The sequence below is a fragment of the Lynx rufus genome, unplaced genomic scaffold (genome assembly GCF_022079265.1).
Source record: "Lynx rufus isolate CCGP_SWC_20201006 ecotype Redwood Valley unplaced genomic scaffold, mLynRuf1.p SCAF_7, whole genome shotgun sequence".
NCBI classification, from domain to species: Eukaryota; Metazoa; Chordata; class Mammalia; order Carnivora; family Felidae; genus Lynx; species Lynx rufus.
The window spans coordinates 75146814-75164899 of record NW_025814889.1 but is presented as its reverse complement, the minus strand read 5'-3'; the positions used below and the strand labels follow the sequence as shown (position 1 = coordinate 75164899).

The following is an 18086-nucleotide window of genomic DNA, read 5'->3' as shown; positions in this document are numbered from 1 at the left end:
CATATATAATTTAATAATTTTAGTAGCCATATTTAAAAGTGAAAAAAAGTAGGTGAAATTAATTTTAATAATGTATTTAACCCTATAGGGTTACCTGGGTGGCTCTGTCAGTTAAGCCACCGACTTCACCTCAGATCATGATCTTCTGGTTTGTGAGTTTGAGCCCCCATCGGGCTCTGCACTGACAATTCGGAGCCTGGAGCCTGCTTCAGATTGTGTCTCCTTCTCTCAGCCCTTCCTCTGCTCACAGTCTGTCTCTCTCTCAAAAATAAAAACATTAAAAAAAATTTTAAGAACAAAGTATTGTATTCAGTCCTATATATACCAAATGCTGCTTTTATTAGCTATTTGACATTTTGTTAATTCAGTCTTCCAAACCTGGTGTGTGTGTGTGTGTGTGTGTGTGTGTGTGTGTGTGTTACAACACATCTCTATTTGGACTAGCCACATACAGAGAGTTCAGCAGCCACATATGGCTAGTGGCTCCCGCAAATTGGACAATGCGGCTGCAAGGCCTACTTCAGATAGCACCTTGTCCTTGAAGTCAACCTGACGATCTCTCAAGCAGCATTAGTGACTCCTCCTCAATGCCCTCTCAAGCCCCGTATCCATGCTACCTTGAAACCTACAAGTCAAGCTTCTTGACGAATTCCAGATTGTTGCCTGAGAATTTGCTCTCACAGCGATTGTCTGGCATACAACGATCGGTTATTAAATGTCGGGGTAATTAATGAACCCGTGTGCAAAGAACCCCGTGGGAGGCCGAGGGCCGGGACCGAAAATGGTCAGTCAGGGAGGGGGCGCGGGTGGGCGGCCACCGTAGGCGGGATCCGGCGTCCCAGGGCGGCGGGCGCGGAGGTCCCCGGCTCTACCGGCCTGAGCGATGGGGGGCGTGGGGGCCACGGTCCACCCCCGCCCCCGCCCCCGCCCCCTCCCCCTTGCCGCCGCCGCCGCCGAGCCCCGGAAGCGGGCGGGGATTTCCTGTGCCCGCCCCACCCGCGCCCGCCCGGCCGCCGTCTCCGCCCGTCGCTGGCTCAGCAGCCGGCGGCTCCGACGAAGCGGAGGGCGGAGGGGAGGGGCCGGCGGCGCCCAGGAGGGAGGCACGGGCCGCAGGCCAAGCCGACCGGGGTGAGTGGGGCCGAGCCGCAGTTAGTCGCGGCTGGAGGGAGGGACGCCCGGCTTCCCGGGAAGGCGGGTGGGGGCCCAGTCACCCACGGGGCGGGGAGGAGGATCGACGCGGCCTCCGGTCGCTGCCTTAACCGGGGGGTTGGCCCCACTGACATTCTGTGTCCGGCCTTCGCCCAGGCTTCCCCGTCCCCAGCGTCGCTGTCAGGCCCCGCGGTTCCCGCCGCTGTCACTCGGGCACAGGTTACCCCGTGGCTCCTTTCTATTGACTTGCTCTTGCCCCAGTTCACGGGAAACCTGTTTTCTGACCTCACTTCCCCTGCCCCGGCTCAGCCTCTCGGATTCTCTGAAATCTGACCCTCTCCAGGGGCACTGTGACAAGAAGAAGGGAAGAAGCAACCTTACTCCGGAGCAGGCGCCCGTCCCGCCCATGCCCCACCCGGGGCGGAGGGCAGGGTTCTCTGACAGAACGGGAGAGACACGTCCTCGTGCCCTTGGGCCACTCATTTTGATACACCGCCTTTTCCCTATTCAACAGCGCCCGCTGCAAAAACTTCTGCAGGTGGCTTGAGCCCCGGATATGTGAGGAAAAGTGAGAAATGCAAGCCCTAGAACCCAGACTCCAGTAGGCCTGGGAACATCCTGGAGCCAGGAGAAACCTGGTTAGGGCTGACACCTTAACTGCCCAGGTGCTGTCTCTGAGAGAGTGAACATGTAGGAAATGCAGTGTGAGGATATGTAGCCACCCCCTTGCTGCTGAGATTTTTGCCAGCACTTCCACAGGTTTTCTGTGGAAAGTAGTCTCCAGTAGTCTGGAAAGGCTCACAGCTAGCCCAGTAAGCTCTGCAGAAGGAGGCTTCCCGTCAAGTGACTGTGCTGCTGGGGGGATGGAGAAATGAGTTTGAGACAGGTGTTCAGATAGTAGCTGTAGGTAAAGCCCTGAGGGAGGATGTTCAAAAGGAGCTTGAGAAACAAGGAAGACCTCCAGTGAAGGGAGGGAATTGGCACCTTATACGTTAAAAACGAGGCAAATACAGGGGCTGGAATTCAGAAGAGAAAGCTAAAATGGAAGTTTCCCTTTATTGCTTTATGGGGAATTTTCCTTTCTCATGAGAAGCCTCTGAAAAGGAAACCTCCTAAGCTGGGAATCAGTCCAGGATGCTCCCCTGAGGCCCTGAGACTCCTTTGGACTTCTGAGATGAAAGGATAATTTGTTCCCTTCCTGTGCATTGGGCTTAGGGTTGTCACCTACCTCTCCCGTCAAAGACAAATAGGCAAGAAAATAAATGACTTGACATCTGTCATTACCTATCCTGGGCTTCTGGGTTCTTGCAAATGTCATTGAATGGGTATGAGTGAGCCAGGATAGTTCACCAAGGTTCTGACCTGTTTTTGGAAGCCTTTCATTGGCTCTGACGGCTTCGGTACTGAATAAAAATCACACCACACACACACACACACACACACACACACACACACACACACACACACTGATGTTGCCAAGTAGAAGGGCTCTCTGTGCCATCTCATAGACTGTTTATCTGCGAGGAGGCAGGGAATCCCTTGTCAACAACACGTGAGACCTGCCCTGACCCCTAAGATGTCCAGAGAGGAGAAAAGCCCACAGCCTGGTCCTATGCACCACAGGATTATTATTAAGAATTTTTGTTATCTAACCCAAATCTCTTCTCTTGGCAGTCAAGAGAATAGACCTGTACACAGAGATAGAAACCACTTCTGTTTTCTCCTAGACAGGAGAAAACTATATCTGTTGCTTTTAACTTTTTCCCAATGGCCATATTTCCCATCTCTTTCTCCACTTTTGTTTCTTCTGATGGAATATACTCTGGCTTCTTACACCCTTCTTTAAAATTGAATATATTTTGCTAATGAGATCTGACTGGATCTTTCCTGTCTCAGGTTCTTTCTTATGTTTCAACTCATAGGACTTTGAATTCACCGTGAGGTCATATTAGCAGCAACTATTTCCCCTTTATCCACTTTTGGTTCAAACACTTTCTCTTCTTTTTTACTTTTCTCCATCAGACATCGACTCCTCGTTGACAAACAATTTCTCCTATCTGTCAGGGTTGCTTGGGAGTTTTACCCCTGCTTTCTGAGTTATTGGTCTTTGTACCACATTTATTACCAGTTCTCATTTTCTGCATCAGAGTGAGAGGTTGTGTCCCTTTGTTGAGGCTTAAGTGAGGTGTCATTTGGTTTAGTCTCATAAGGGAGGTGTGTGCTCCTGACACACACATACCTTTGGCTGGGACTGCCACCTATAGTAGTCATTTCATTCTGAACCAATTGATGAGAATGGATTTGTGGCAGAAAAGCTTACATGTGATTATATCCATTTTTGTTGAGTGGAAGTCAGTGCATATTCTTTCCTGCATGTGTCCAGATTGCTTACTTTATTGTATTTTCAGTGGTTGAAATTAAATGAATAGCTTTTGAATTTCCAGGATTGTTCTTTTTTTTTTTTTTTCAAATGAAGTTCTTACAGCCATCAGGGATATTCTGTATCTACCATGAGGTCCCCAAAATAACTGTTAGTGACTTTGCTATTTAGCACCTGCTCATTTCTTAATTTCTCCAAGAAGCCTGGCCCAGGCTTAGTTGATTGGAACACACCAAGCTTTTAAAATTCACCTTCCATCAAGCTTCTCGTACCCAGTTTCATCTTTTATCCCTAGGGCTGTTTTCCATAACTCCCTTAGGAGTATTACCCCTTTACATTTTTAATGGGCACAGCTGATAATGAATTTGTTTCAGGTCACAATTTGGGTTTGCAGCAAAGATGCTTTCAGAACAAACAGCAGTCCTGGGGACAGGATGGGAGTCAATGAATGTCCAGCTGGATGGAACAGAGCCTCAGGTGGAAAGGGGAAGTCAAGAAGAGGGGCCATGGAGAACAGCACCAGGGCCACTGGAGCACCTGTGCTGTGACCTTGAAGAGGAGCCACAGTCCCTTCAGGAAAAGGGTAAGAGCCTGGAGGGTGTGTGTGTGTGTGGGTTTGGGTAGCGGGGAGGGGAGAGCAGAGTACAAAGAGTAGTCTCTTAATCTATGTTGAAAGCAGAGTTAAAATCCCCAAATTGCCATGGACTGAACACCATAACCAGTACCAGGACTAGTCCATTCTTCCTGCACCCTGGTCACAGAGTATAAGGAGCTCCTGGGTTCTGTAAACCATGAAACTGGGTTTCTCCTGTTTCTTGCATAATCATTCCCTCCACATGCTGCAAGTGCATGGTTAGTGGTATTGTATGTGGGAGACAAAGGAAGTGACAACAGCTCTGATTACTGTTGAGAACATACCCAGTGAGATGCACTTTACTAGGTGAAAATTACATTCAAATAATATAAATTCAAACCACAGCTAGTCCAGTAGAGATGGCTGACATATAAGTTCTACTAAAAACCACTCAATACCCTTGCAGAATATTTTGAGTAAAGGTCTCTTCCACTAGGTGTATGCATTTGAATTTTAGCAGTGGGCAAAAATACAGGACAATGTGACCCTTAAGCTCCTTTAACATGGGGCCCAGTCTCTTATTGGGAAAGGGTGGATGGTCCATCTCTAGTGGTTCCTCTTTCCTCTCTTCAGCTCAGTCGGCCCCCTGGGTTCCTGCCATTCCCCAGGAGGGGAGCACCGGAGATTGGGAGATGGCAGCTGCACTTCTTGCGGCAGGATCACAGGTGGGCCATGTGCTTCCCTTAGCCTCTCCCAGGGTCTCATCACGACTGCCTTTCTGTAGCCTCAGCATCACCCTATTGATTTGTTATTTCGCATGATCACTAATAGTATCCCCATCTTGTAACTGAGCAGATTCTTTCCTTTCCAAGGGGCTCATCATACCCTTGAAAAAATGAGTGGAGGCTTGACAAGAAGAGGGTGAATTCCTAGAGGTTAATTTGTTTTTAATGGATGGTTGTGCTATCCCTAGAGGGATTTTAAGAACAATTTATTAATGTCTTTTAAGAAAAAAAAATCTGGAAAGATTAGGAAAAGACCTGAAGGAAGTTTGGAAGAACATAAAATAGGCAGGACTGGGTGGACAGTGGAGCATTTATGGAAAAAAAAGAGAAAACAGAAAGGTGTAAAGAGGGGCAGAGCCAGAGAGATTTAGATTTAGAAGGCAATGGAAGAACCACAGAAGAACTACACTCCCAGAATGCTTACCATACTGTGGTTCTCTAAACGCTTTACGTATATTAACCCATTTAACCCTGAGAGAAACTCAATTATGCCCATTATACAGATGAGAAAATAGGGTAGGATAAGATTGAAGCACTTGTGTATGGCCAAACTGCTAATAAGTGGCAGAGCCAGGAGTCATTTGGCTCAAGAATCTGGGCTTCTAGCCACCATACTATGCTACCTCAAAAGATAGGGATATGGCATGATGGGTGGAGGGCGAGAAAGAATGTTTTATCTATATGATTTTGTGCTGATAGAAAAGGAATGGTCAAGTGGAGGAAGGAGATGTTAGTACTCAATTTCTGCAATGAAAAAAATAAGGCAAGTGGGAAGCACTGGGCAGACACTGTAATTAAACAGAGGGAGCAATGAGCAATGAGGGAGCGTGCCTCCAACTTGCCATGGTCCCAGTGGGAAACTCCTCAAGAGACATTATCCTTACTCACTCACTGACCATTACTTTTACACCTCTGTTCATTTACCCTTCACCAAAACTGTATGCCCTATCTCTGGGAAATTCTCTTTCTAGATGCTCCTGTGCCTCTCTCCTCTACTATCTCAGCATTTTATACTGAGATCACATTTTCCTTAACGAACAATTACTAACAGATGATGCTACATTTTGTTTCAGGGCCTGGTAACCATCAAGGATGTATCACTGTGCTTCTCTCAGGAGGAGTGGCGGAGCCTGGATCCTTCTCAGACAGACTTTTATGGAGAATATGTCATGCAGGAAAACTGTGGGATAGTGGTCTCTCTAAGTAAGCATAATCTTCCCTAGCCACTTTTATAAGATTATACTCTGGGAGGATGGAGCCATCTGCTCTAGAGCTGATGCTCTAGAGTGTCTGTCTAGGGTACTTTCCCTGGCTGGCAATATATGTAAGCTTTCACCAGAGAAAGAGCATTAAGCCTAATTCAAGGAAAATGGAAGTGAGGTGTCATTTTTTATTTTTATTTTTTAATTTTTTTAACGTTTATTTATTTTTGAGACAGAGAGAGACAGAGCATGAACAGGGGAGGGGCAGAGAGAGAGGGAGACACAGAATCCGAAACAGGCTCCAGGCTCTGAGCTGTCAGCACAGAGCCCGATGCGGGGCTCGAACTCACGGACCGTGAGATCATGACCTGAGCCAAAGTCGGACGCTTAACCGACCAAGCCACCCAGGCGCCCCGAGGTGTCATTTTTTAAAAACAACAGCAAAATAATGCTGAATTGTGGAGAAGAGAACTTTAGGCTCACCTTGGTTGGGAATTGGGAGATTCTTAGAAAGCAGAGAGGACATTTAAGTGATAGAACTGAGTCCTTGGAAACTCAGCGGCCATCTAGGGTAAGATGGGAGTCTGGGGGTAGGACAGCTCTAGTAGGGCTAATTAAGTGAAGTTAAACACAGTTGGGCTAGTATTTGAAATTCGAGTGGAATTTGAGTAGAAGAGAACAGACACACCAGGGAAGAGAATGTAATTTTCTAAAAGAAAGAAGAGGGACTTAAGAGAAATCACATGGGGACTTGGGGAGAGAGGCCTATATCTGGCCTTCTTTTATCTTCAGTTCCAAGGAGTAATCTAGGAAATAGCTTTTTGTCAGAAATAGATAATTACAGTTGAACTCATTGACATCTCTGTTTTCCTTTCCCATGGGCAGGATTTCCAATTCCCAAACTGGACATGCTTTCTCAACTAGAAGGAGGGGAAGAACAATGGGTCCCTGACCCCCAAGACTTAGAGGAGAGGGACATCCTGAGGGTCACATATACAGGTAAGCACCTACAATAGACTTTCAGCCACTTCCTTCACCCCTCTTGGAGTGTCATCATTACATGTCCGTCTAATCCCTCCTCTGCTCAGCGAGTTACGGAGTCAAAAAGTATAGAGATATTTTTCTTCAACGGCAAGACAGTGTAGCAGAAAGGTTTAGAAGGCAGGCTCTAGAGCCAAACTTTGTGGATTGTAATCTAGGACCACACCTGGGGGACCTTGGAAAAGAAATTCACCCCTCTTTGGGTTCCTCATCCATATATTACTGTGAGATTTAAATATGTTAACATAGTAGAACAGTACCAGGCACATAATAAGCACTCAATAAATGTTAGTTGTTGTTGTTGTTATTGTTGATGTTATTGTAAATGCTTTCCAAAATGTCTCTTGTATTGCTGACAGGTGGTCACTCAGCCAGTGAGGATTGCAGCACATTTCTTAACTCTCTCCACCTATGCTCATAATAATAAATAAAATAGCAACAATAGCATAGACCATTTACTAAGTGCTCACTATGTGCAGGTACTCTACTATCTATCTTATAACATTTATCTTATAATTATTCCCATTTTACAGAAGAGAAAATGAAGGCTTACAAAAGTTAAGTGGGAAAGCTGAGATTCAAAATTGGGTAATCTGCTTCCTAAGTCTAGGCTTTTAACCTCTGCACCTCTTGCACTGTCTTATACAACATTAGAGCCTGTTCTCTCAGCCCTTGTGGGGTAAGGTTTAGGCCCTAACAGGAATCATACTACCTCACCTATGACTTGGGTCCTGGGGTACTCTCTTGTGACTCCCCTCTTGGGGTTGGTATTTTCCCTTCTCCACAGGAGATGGCAGTGAGCACGAGGGTGATACCCCTGAACTAGAAGCAGAACCTCCCAGAATGTTATCTAGTGTGTCTGAAGATACTGTTCTCTGGAACCCAGAGCAGGATGAGAGCTGGGATTCCATGCCCAGGAGCTCCAGAGGAATGCTCCTGGGTCCACCTTTTCTTCAGGAAGATAGCTTCTCAAACCTTCTATGTAGCACAGAGATGGATTCCCTGTTAAGACCGCACACATGCCCCCAGTGTGGGAAACAGTTTGTGTGGGGCTCCCACCTTGCCAGGCACCAGCAAACACACACTGGGGAGCGGCCCTACAGCTGCCTCAAGTGTGAAAAGAGCTTCGGGCGAAGACATCACCTGATCCGGCACCAGAAAACCCACCTACATGACAAGCCCAGCAGGTGCTCTGAGTGTGGCAAGAATTTCCGATGCAACTCCCATCTAGCCAGCCACCAGAGAGTGCATGCGGAAGGCAAATCCTGCAAGGGCCAAGAGGTTGGAGAGAGCCCTGGGGCTAGGAAACGGCAGCGGGCCCCACCAGTGCCAAAGTGCCATGTGTGCACTGAGTGTGGGAAGAGCTTTGGCCGACGGCACCACCTGGTGAGACACTGGCTGACCCATACTGGGGAGAAGCCCTTCCAGTGCCCTCGCTGTGAAAAGAGCTTTGGCCGTAAACATCACCTGGACAGGCACCTGCTGACCCACCAGGGACAAAGTCCCCGGAGCAGCTGGGACAGAGGGACATCTGTCTTTTGAGATCTGTTTCTGCTGCAGCTGTGGTCACATCTATCAGCAGCTGGTGCTACCAGGAGTCTCTCCCAGAGCTGCCCCTCTCCTGCACCCCAATGGCCAGAATCATGAGCCCTGGCTCCATGCCTGGAAAGATGAGGTTCCAACATTGGCCAGACATTTCTCACCAGTTCTGTGAGATACCACACAAGATGAGTTCTTTGGGCAAAACTTTAGGAAACAGTGCTTACTACATGGGCTGATATTCAGCCTGAGCCCATTCTCAAGGGAGTTTATTACTGAGGTCCAAGCCGAGTGGTTGGAGCCTATGCTATCCCAGTTAAATATTTGAGTACCACCTTTGTATACTGTAACTATTATATCCTCTCTATATAGAGAGAGAAAGACCATATTAGCATATTAAAGGCTCTGAGAACTTTCTGGGTACAGGGAATTGTTAAGCCTCTTTAAATGCAGTGTTGCCTAAATTTATTTGACCTCAGTATCCTTTCTATCTTACATCCCACAGAACTGGTGACTCCATGAAACACACTGGTGAACACTGGGTTAGAGAGTATGAGGAAACAGGAAAGAAATAGTGATCAGGTACCCAGAGTCCCCCTTTTTTTTATCCAAATGAAAGCTGAGGGGCAGACCTCATTCCTGTGTGGGTCCATCACCCTTAACCAGATCATCGAAATATACATCCACACCTCTTACCCCTACCTCCTGAAAAATAGAAACAAGAACCTTTTCACCCCCTATTCCTACTCTCTTCATCCTCTTCATACATATATCCAGCTGAGAGATCACCCTACATACAATGCTAAGAGATGGACTTATACCCGCAAGTAACCCAGGCCCACACGGAAGAAAAAACTTTATCCCCTTGAACAGACCCCTCTTCTCTTATCTGTGTCTTTATGTGTCTGTGTGTATCTGTGTGCAGGGTCTTTGAATTCAGAGAGCATGCAAAGTGCAAACTGTACAAGCTAGATTTTCTAGGGGCTGTTTTCTGGGGATGAGGGTAGTAGGGATTGTATGGGAGTTTTTGTTTTGTTTCAAGATAGGAAGTAAGCTGAGCAATTAAGAGAGCCCTCATGGAAGGGGTTAAGTGATGGGTTAAGTTGTGGGAGTTGAGATATAATGTCTTCCCCAGTATTAGTGAGATCAAGACAAACGTGGATATATATGTCTAGGTCTGACTCTCCTGGCCACAGATTCTTTTGGCCTGGGAGGAGAAAGAAAGACCCATCCTCAGTGAGGTGAGCTGTTTCTTGTTGATTTCAAGTAAGTTGCATATAGAAGCTTAGTGCTTAGTGGGTTTCTTTGTCTTGTTTTAGTGCTGGGAAATTAGGGCAGGAATCACAGTGCTTGCAGGTTGTTGTCATCATTCTTATTTGACCTTGATTGCCTCATCAAGGAGACAGTTTTTCTTGGGGATCTCATTCTCCCAGAAACAGAACTTGAGGGAAATGGCTATGGTTTAGCTTTTCAGCTGATGCAGGGTAATGCATTGGGTTTTCTTCCCAATTCTGGACAGGTATCCACACTAAGACTCTTAACTCCAGGACTTACATAAGTATTCTAGCATCTGTTGGTTGATAAGTTGGTCATTGTTTTGCTTTATTGATAATGTGTTAATACCAAGCTTATAATTTAAAAATGATCTTGTATGTAAGAGCAGTTTGGGGTTAGGGAGAGAAAGGAGCAAAGTGGATAAAAGTGGGGTAGTTTCTCTTTAATGCTTAGACTCTGGTTTGTCCTTAACTTATTTCTCAACCACAATTGGTGGAATTAACTAGAGAGGCAAGAGGAAGTAAGCTGCAACGATCTAGTTTAATGACTGTCCCATTTGCTTAGGAAAAACTGGGTGAATCACAGCTCTTCAGAGTTCTGGACCCAGAGGGAGCTGAAAATAGGGCCATTTTGTTGACTTGGCTTCTTAGAGTGTATATGAGTTGAGCAGCCGAGCCCCTGCCTCCCTTCTGCTGCTCAGAGCAGCCTTCCTTCTTTGCTTGGAATGTACTGTTCTTGCTTACGTTCCTAGTAATAGAGCAAAATGGCCAGCCCTTTATAAGGTCCTCAGAGAAAGGAACATTTTAGGATTAGTATTAGGAGATACCCCAGGGACTAGGAGAGTATTGGATTCCAGTGGTAAAACTGGGCTATACCATTTCTTTTACCCTCCCACTACACCTCATTCATTAATGCAGATCAGCTCTATGTAAGCAATGGTTCAGAACCTGTTTTAGATGATAGACCCTTTTGAGAATCTGATAAAAACCAGAAACTCACTTTTTGAGAATAACAGACTTTAGCAATTCACTCTGCTTTACATATACATTTAGCAGGTTCAGAGCCTATCCATGGAATCACTAATCTGGGATCATAGGGAGTTACCCTGACCCAGTATGGTCGTTATATATTTGTGTCAAGAATTACAAGGCAAGGATCGCTAAGTATTTTAAGGACTAAGATATCAGAGGCAATAGGGGATAAAGACAGAGTCTAGTCTTTAATGACTACAAGAGTATTGCTTACATTCTACTTATATTTTTTAAAATGATGACATGCTAACAAATCCAGCTCCTCACAAACTTTGTTTTAAAGACCTGTGGGAGGTGACTCCCTGTACTATCAGATTACACCTCTTAATAACCAAATGTTAACCTCCAGCCTTTGATCTGTTTTAGTAAATGTAAGGAGAGTAAGCGAAGCCCCCAAAGTGTGGGGGCAGTCGTAATACCCAAATGAAAGGCATCATGGAGTCTAAGGGCCTTCTGCAGAAAGGACATCTTAGGGCATTTCTGGTATACCACTGTCTTCTCTACCTCGGTCCAACACCACTTTCCTTGGATGAAAAATAAAATAAGCAACAGCCATCAGATGGGTGAATAGATTTGAATGATTTGTCCCATAGGGAATCAGTCTCAAACTCCCATCTTTCTCCCAACTTGCTTTGCCACGTGTCCATCCATCCCCTTTAAATAAAAAAACTGTCTCTGTGTTCTCTCTGGGCAAATGTAAAATGGGGAAGTCCATCTTCAGAAACCTGTCACCTTTTCTTTCTGTGGTGCCTCTACCCTGTTCAGGGCCCAAGTGTCCTCCCCTTTCTATTCCATCAAAGTATGTCTTCAAAGAATCCCTTACACTGGAGGAGATAACTCAAAGTATTAGCTTTTCCCAGAGTCATTTACATTTTAAGCCTTAGCTCTGATAGTAGAAGTGGAAAGAAAAAGTTTTCCCTTGTTTAGCTCCTTCCGGGAGCTAAAGGGGTGATAATTTGTGACAAAGTCCTTTTCTTTCCAGCACTTCTGCACTCAAACCACTGTTTCCTTATTTCCATCAAGGGCAAGGTGAGCCCTGACTCAGAACCAGAGAGGCCAGAAGATATGTTCTTTCCATTCCTATTCAGATGAATGCACTGGATGGGGGTGAGTGAGGCTGGGCAGTAACAGAAAAGTGAAATCTATTCCCATATACCCCTTAGAGATCCTGAGCTGGCAAAATTTCCTTCTATTCTTGGAGTGCTATATTAGGCCTTGGGTCTCAAAAGGTGGTCTCTGAACCAGCAACATGGACATCACCTGGGAACTTGTTTTAGAAATGCAAATTCTCAGGCTCCATCCCAAACAAACTGAATCAGACACTCTGGGAGTGGAGCCCAGCAGTCAGTCTTCACTTGCCTTCGAGAATATCTGATGTATACTAAAGTTTGAGAATCACTGGCTAGGAGATTCAAGTTCCACTTCAATCAGTGGTACCTCACCCTCTTCAAATGGGGAGAGAGGGAGGGAAATCTTTAAACCCCTGCTGCCAGATTTATTTTCTGCAACCTCTCCAGGCTAGTTTCTCTTCATTTCTGCTTCCCTTGAGTCCCAAGGTCTTCCCGCACCCTTAAATTGGTGAAAGGACTGGGTTAGGCAACAATTTTAGAAATTGTGTGTTTGGGGGCGGGGGGGCAACTACCAATGTGCCGTGACTTACTGGGGCTAGAGCTTCTAAAATGGGCCCTGAGGATTCACGGGTCCAGAAATCTGAAAGGATAAAAAGGAGAAGATACCTCAAAGAAAGGAAATCCAATGTAAAACTGAAAAACCAACATCCAAGGAAATGGTCCTCCTTTGCTAGTTAGTGGTCCTTCTCCAGGCCTAATAAGTTGCCCTGGAGGCTTGCAAGGTGGATATTTAGCACAGGATAGAGGGTAAGGCCAGCTCTCCCAAGCCCTTAAGGAACCAAGTTTTCCAACCTCACAATTGCATTGGAGACCAATGAGGTACCATGCAAGGGATTTCTAACCATGAATTGGCATACCCTATGGACAAGGGCAACAGAAGTACTGGAGAGTCCCCAGGACACAAGAAAGAACCAGGCTCATTTAGTAATATGTGACAGAAGTGAGATTTGAACCCAGACTCCGTTTACCAGGTAGAGTTGTAATCAATTAAGCCATGGCACCTGTGTCAAAAATGCATTTCCTGCTTGAAGATTCTGTCCAATTCAGGCTGCAAGAAGGGGCCTGTCTTGCAGGCCCTGGTCCTGTTACCTCTAGCTCCTCTCCTAACCAAACTCATGAGGACAGACTGAACTAAAATGACCACTCCTGTGGGGCTCTCCAAGGTCAAAAGGTTGGAGTGAACCTAAGTCTCTTTGGAGGTGATCAGCTCCTCTCTCCAAGGTGGAGAAGCTTAGCTACAGTTTTCTTCAACTCCAGTCTTCAGGGTCTCTCTCTCTCTTGCTTTTCCAGTTACTGCCTTCATTTTCCCAATAAATGGAGCTCCTCCTCCATTCTTCACTCCCATTTCTCTTTTTCAGTTGGTTTGGTTTAGTAGCTTTTCGTTTTGTTTTGCCTGGGGAATGCTTCACCTTCCTAAGGATATATGTTCTTCCTAATCCCTATCCTTCTCTTTCCATCATAGTTATTGTCTTTAGGCTTCTAGCTAGTTCCGTTCCACCATGAGCCCCTCCATCCCTCTGCCTGCTGTCCAGTTTGTCAGCTGTAAGCCTACAAGGCAGGGTCAAGTACTCATACTTCCCACTTTCTTCCCTCCAGTCCTTGGCTTGGCTCTAGCAGCTCAGCTGCCATCTTACCACCCTGCATCTCTTTCTCTCTCTCACCCTTCCCCACATCCTAACCTGGCTAAGAGGTTGTCCATACTGCCACGTCCAGGCCCTACACTCCATTCCCTACAGGCTCTTCTTCTCTAGATTTAGCTTCCAAAGTGGGTTTCTACTTTTTGCTACTTTAATTTACTCAATCTCTTCCTGTCTTTTGTGGCTCCTGAGAATCCCTCTCAATTTTATAAGCCATTTTTGGCAATCTCACTATGTGCCAGGCACTGGCTCTTCCAGGCCTGGGAAATCAAGTGTGACCATGGTCCCTGTACTCAGCATGTTCCTCAACTGAGCCCTCCCCTGGCACCACTTTCCTGCCATGTCTCATGATACTGCACACCAAGGCACACTCTTCCAGGAAGTTTTGGGAGTGTATGCCCACTTGCCATCCAACCCAACTGCTCTGTGCCTGCTGGATTTCTAGCTCTTGTCTGACTTGATTCCCTCTGATGGACTGTGAATTTCCCATGGGTTGCCCACTGGGGACCTTTGTCTGTATCCTTAGGGGTCTCTAATATGCTCCCCATGGTCCCTGTCAGTTGAATAAAGGTCTTATTGGCTGTGTCACTGATTTCCTCTCTCAGTCCTCTCCTCTCCTCTTCCCTCCATTCTCAGCTCTTCTCTCATGATCAAAAGACTGCAACAGAGTGGGAGACACCAGACAGCTCTGGGAGGAGTCACACAGTCATGCGTGAGCCCCTTCACTGCTTCTCCCAAAAACATAAACCTTGAGATGCCACAAATTAGGCCTCCCCATCTCTCTCTTGGTGTCCTGGCTTCCAGATGTCCCTCCCCTGGTCTTCACCCAACCTGGAGCTGGGAAAAGGAGATTGCTGAGCAGGACTGGGCCTAGGGTAAGGCAGGTAAGGGTCTAGGGAGCAAATATAAGAAGGCCCTCCATCTCGGGGTCATTCAAGTGCTGACCCTGCTCTTGGGAGACCCTTAAAGTGCTGAACCCAAGTCTGGAAACTGAGGTGATGATGGTGACTATGAATTGACCCCCTAGGCAAATTTACAGTAATTGGAGATTTGGTGGGGGGAGCCAGAGGAGGCATGCACAGATGGGGTTAGGCAGGAACTGGGTCCACCAGACATACCCTTGTGGATAAAGAGGATGAGCATATGGCAAAGGGGATCAACAGAATAAGGTAAAAGAATAAAATTCGTGTGGGAGTAAACATGGGAAGCTGGCATGGACACCACTAGCCTTGATCCACTGACACAACCTCCCACCTATGGAGCTTCATGGGACATGGGGAAGAGGGGAAGGAGCCATTCCCCAGGCCTTGAGTGCATCCCAAAGGCTTTGCTCTTCCTCCATGGGAGTTGCCTTAATGGAGCTTCACGCCTACTGTTTAGGGGACAATCTGCCTCTGCAGCTTTCTGAACACCAGCCAGACTGTTTTGGCACCTACCTCGGTGCTTCAGGTTTCCCTATTTTCTTATGTTCACTCTTAACTTCCCACTGTCACTTGGAGTAATACTCTTGACAAGTCTGGTCTTTCTCCTAACCAGAAAAGGAGTAAGGAAGGAATTGACAACAGGGGGAGGAGAAACCCAGCCGTGATTGTTCACTGAGGGCCCTGTTCTTTCTGCCGGCTCCAGTGGTCTATTGGAATCCTGACTTCCTCTCCTTACTCCCCTCTATGAGTGCCTTTCCCAGCCCCATCCACGGGCCTCATGCTGAACCCCCCACCCCAGTCTTCAGTTCCTCTCTTCCAAATCCTTTGGCTTTTCTCTTTTTCAAACTCCCTTTCTGACATGGTGCCCCTACATTAATTTCCCAGAATGTCTTCTTGTCCTTGCTAGGCATTTCTAGCCCAACCACACTGCCTTGCCATTTCAGAGCTCCCCAGAGGAGTGGGGACAGGAGAGAGCTACTGCTTTGAGACCACTGACAAATGGAGATGCTTGCATGTTCTGAAAACCCCACAATGTGTTTAAGAACACCCTCCCCCACAAAAATCCTCTAAGTTACCAAAACACTCAATGTAGAAGTGAATCCTAACTTCTGATCTTTACCTACATCGAAAAGATATCTTGGAGAGTTACTGAGTAGATGATGAGGCCCCATCTGACATCAATAATTGTAGACAAGAGAGCACTGGATTCACAGTTAAAAGTCAATTTCTAAAGTGCACATTTTCTAAACATTAGCTTTTTCACTTAAGATCTAAGAGACTGAGGTGAAAATGAAATGAAATAATGCATGCAAAAGTACAAACCATCTTATAAATGAAAAAACTATAACAACTACATGGAATTTTCTACTTTATTTTTGAACAAGTTACAATTCACTTGATTCTGAAAACAAATACAAAAAAAAAGATATAGTAAAGAGTCTCATTTCTACATATCCTCTACCATTCCCATCATGTTCCCCTCACAGTAGAGAAGCAGTTTTTTTGTGTGTATCTTGCCAGAATTTTATACAATTACAAAGAGGTATATTTTCCTCCATTTTACACAAAAGGTAGTATGGTATACTCAATGTCCCAAATTGTTTTTTCACTTAACATATCTTTGGGAGCTTGTCATAATACATAGAGAATCCCCCCTTTTTACAGCTGCATGCTATTTCACTTTATGGAAGCTTCAGTTTAACCAGGCCCCTGGTAAAATTTAGATTATTTCCTTTTCTGTTACTGCAGTGCTGTACTGAATACGTTGGACATAAGTCTTTTCACAAATGCATTTACATCTAAAAGATAAAGTGGTTCTGCTGGGTCAAAGGATATTTGCATTTGTAATTGTAAAAGGGAAATTCCCTCCATTTACACTCTCACTAGTGTTGTGAGTGCCTGTTCCCCCACAGCCTTACCAATGGAGTAGGTTCTCAAAACCTTTGAATTGATTAAAAATGTTATCTTATTGTTTTAATGTGCATCTCTCTTATGAGTAAAATTGTATCTTTTTCATATTTTTAAAGGCCATTTGTATTTTTTGTTAACTGTTTTATCAACAACCATTGAATAGTTGATGCAAAAGGGCATCTAAGCTTTGTTACAACTCTAAAGTCCAACAATTTTCTGATCATCATCATCGACTAGGCAGTTGAAAGCAAAGAATTGAGGTCAGGGATGTTCCATTTGCTCTGACTAAAGTTAAATACCCAAATATGGCACTAGAGTGTGAGCAGTGAGAAGTGGGGATTATGTTTTATCCATCTTTATTCAGCAAAGCACCCAGAATCTTGTAGGCATTTAGTTATTAGTGAACACTTGGGATGAGATTACCTATTCTTGGGAATTCCTTTCACAGAAGTACCCAGCTAGCATTATAATCTAGATAATCTGGATAGCTTGCCAGTGAGTAAAGTCATTTCTTATATTTCATTGGAGTACAGCCACCCAAAAGCTTATGAATGAAAAATAATCTGTAGTGACCATTGATAGCTATTATAGTCAGGATCTGACACTTAATAAATTCAATAAATGTACTGACTGAATGGATGGAAATTTGCTTAAATGAAATCATCACAATACAAACAGAACTGTGATGGTTCTTAGGAAATCTAGAAAAATGTTTGCCCCTGTTTTGCATCCCATCTTAGGAGAAAAGGCATCTAGTTCTAGATCATCTGATTCTTTAGGTAAAAACTTTCGAGAACTATAAGGGCATCTGGGTGGCTCAGCCAGTTAAGCACTCAAATTCGGCTCAGGTTATGATCTCATGGTTTGTGGGTTCGAGCCCCGCATCAAGCTCCACACTGACAGTGTGGAGCCTCCTTGGGATTCTTTACCCCTCTCTCTGCCTCTCCCTGATTCACACTTTCTCTAAAATAAAAATGAAATAATAAAACCTCTCAGGACTATAAAGGGGCAATACATCTGGCTATCACAAGGACATCTGATTAACTTTGTTCCAGTTGTGTTCAATAGACAATGTTTTTCACAGCCTCTTTTCAGATGGCTCCCTATTCTCTGATTCCGTTTGCTTCATTCTGCTACTCACAGACAATTCAAGAACACAATGAACCTAATTACAGCAGGGGGAAATTTCAAAGTTCAAATCATCTATAGAGGAGATATACTTCAAGCATTTTACTATTAGCTTTGCATAGGTTTAAAGTGGTAATTCTTATTTAAGGGTGTGAGGGGGTGATTATTAGCATCACTTAAGGTTTCTTCTTGTGTGGTTGTTTTGTTTTGTTTTGTTTTTTGTAAATACACATACTCTGTTCCCCCTTGTAGGTGATATCAGACTCTTGGCAAATGCTTGGTCAGGTACACTCTGAAAAAGCTCCCCAGGTTGTCCCAACACCTTCCCACCTCCAACGATCACTCTCACCTCTTTTCAAGAATAAAAAGCACCTTCCCAGT

The 18086-nt window shown here is 45.2% G+C and overlaps 1 protein-coding gene across 1 annotated transcript; it reads left to right on the top strand.

The window, feature by feature from the left end:
- Window positions 1–1034: 1034 nt before the first annotated feature.
- On the top strand, window positions 1035–16684 carry ZNF641 (zinc finger protein 641). Its single transcript, XM_047067302.1, has 6 exons — window positions 1035–1128; window positions 3904–4112; window positions 4737–4828; window positions 5962–6091; window positions 6976–7089; window positions 7919–16684. The coding sequence occupies exons 2-6, from the start codon at window positions 3929–3931 to the stop codon at window positions 8671–8673; spliced, it is 1275 nt and encodes a 424-aa protein (XP_046923258.1). The 5' UTR covers window positions 1035–1128; window positions 3904–3928; the 3' UTR covers window positions 8674–16684.
- Window positions 16685–18086: the final 1402 nt, after the last annotated feature.

What these genes read in the sequence shown, in the direction of transcription:
- ZNF641 (XM_047067302.1), top strand. Translation starts at nt 3,929, where the DNA reads ATGCTTTCAGAACAAACAGCAGTCCTGGGGACAGGATGGGAGTCAATG. An exon ending in ACAGTCCCTTCAGGAAAAGG is followed by an intron (nt 4,113 to 4,736) that starts GTAAGAGCCTGG and finishes TCCTCTCTTCAG; the next exon opens with CTCAGTCGGCCCCCTGGGTT. An exon ending in TGGGATAGTGGTCTCTCTAA is followed by an intron (nt 6,092 to 6,975) that starts GTAAGCATAATC and finishes TCCCATGGGCAG; the next exon opens with GATTTCCAATTCCCAAACTG.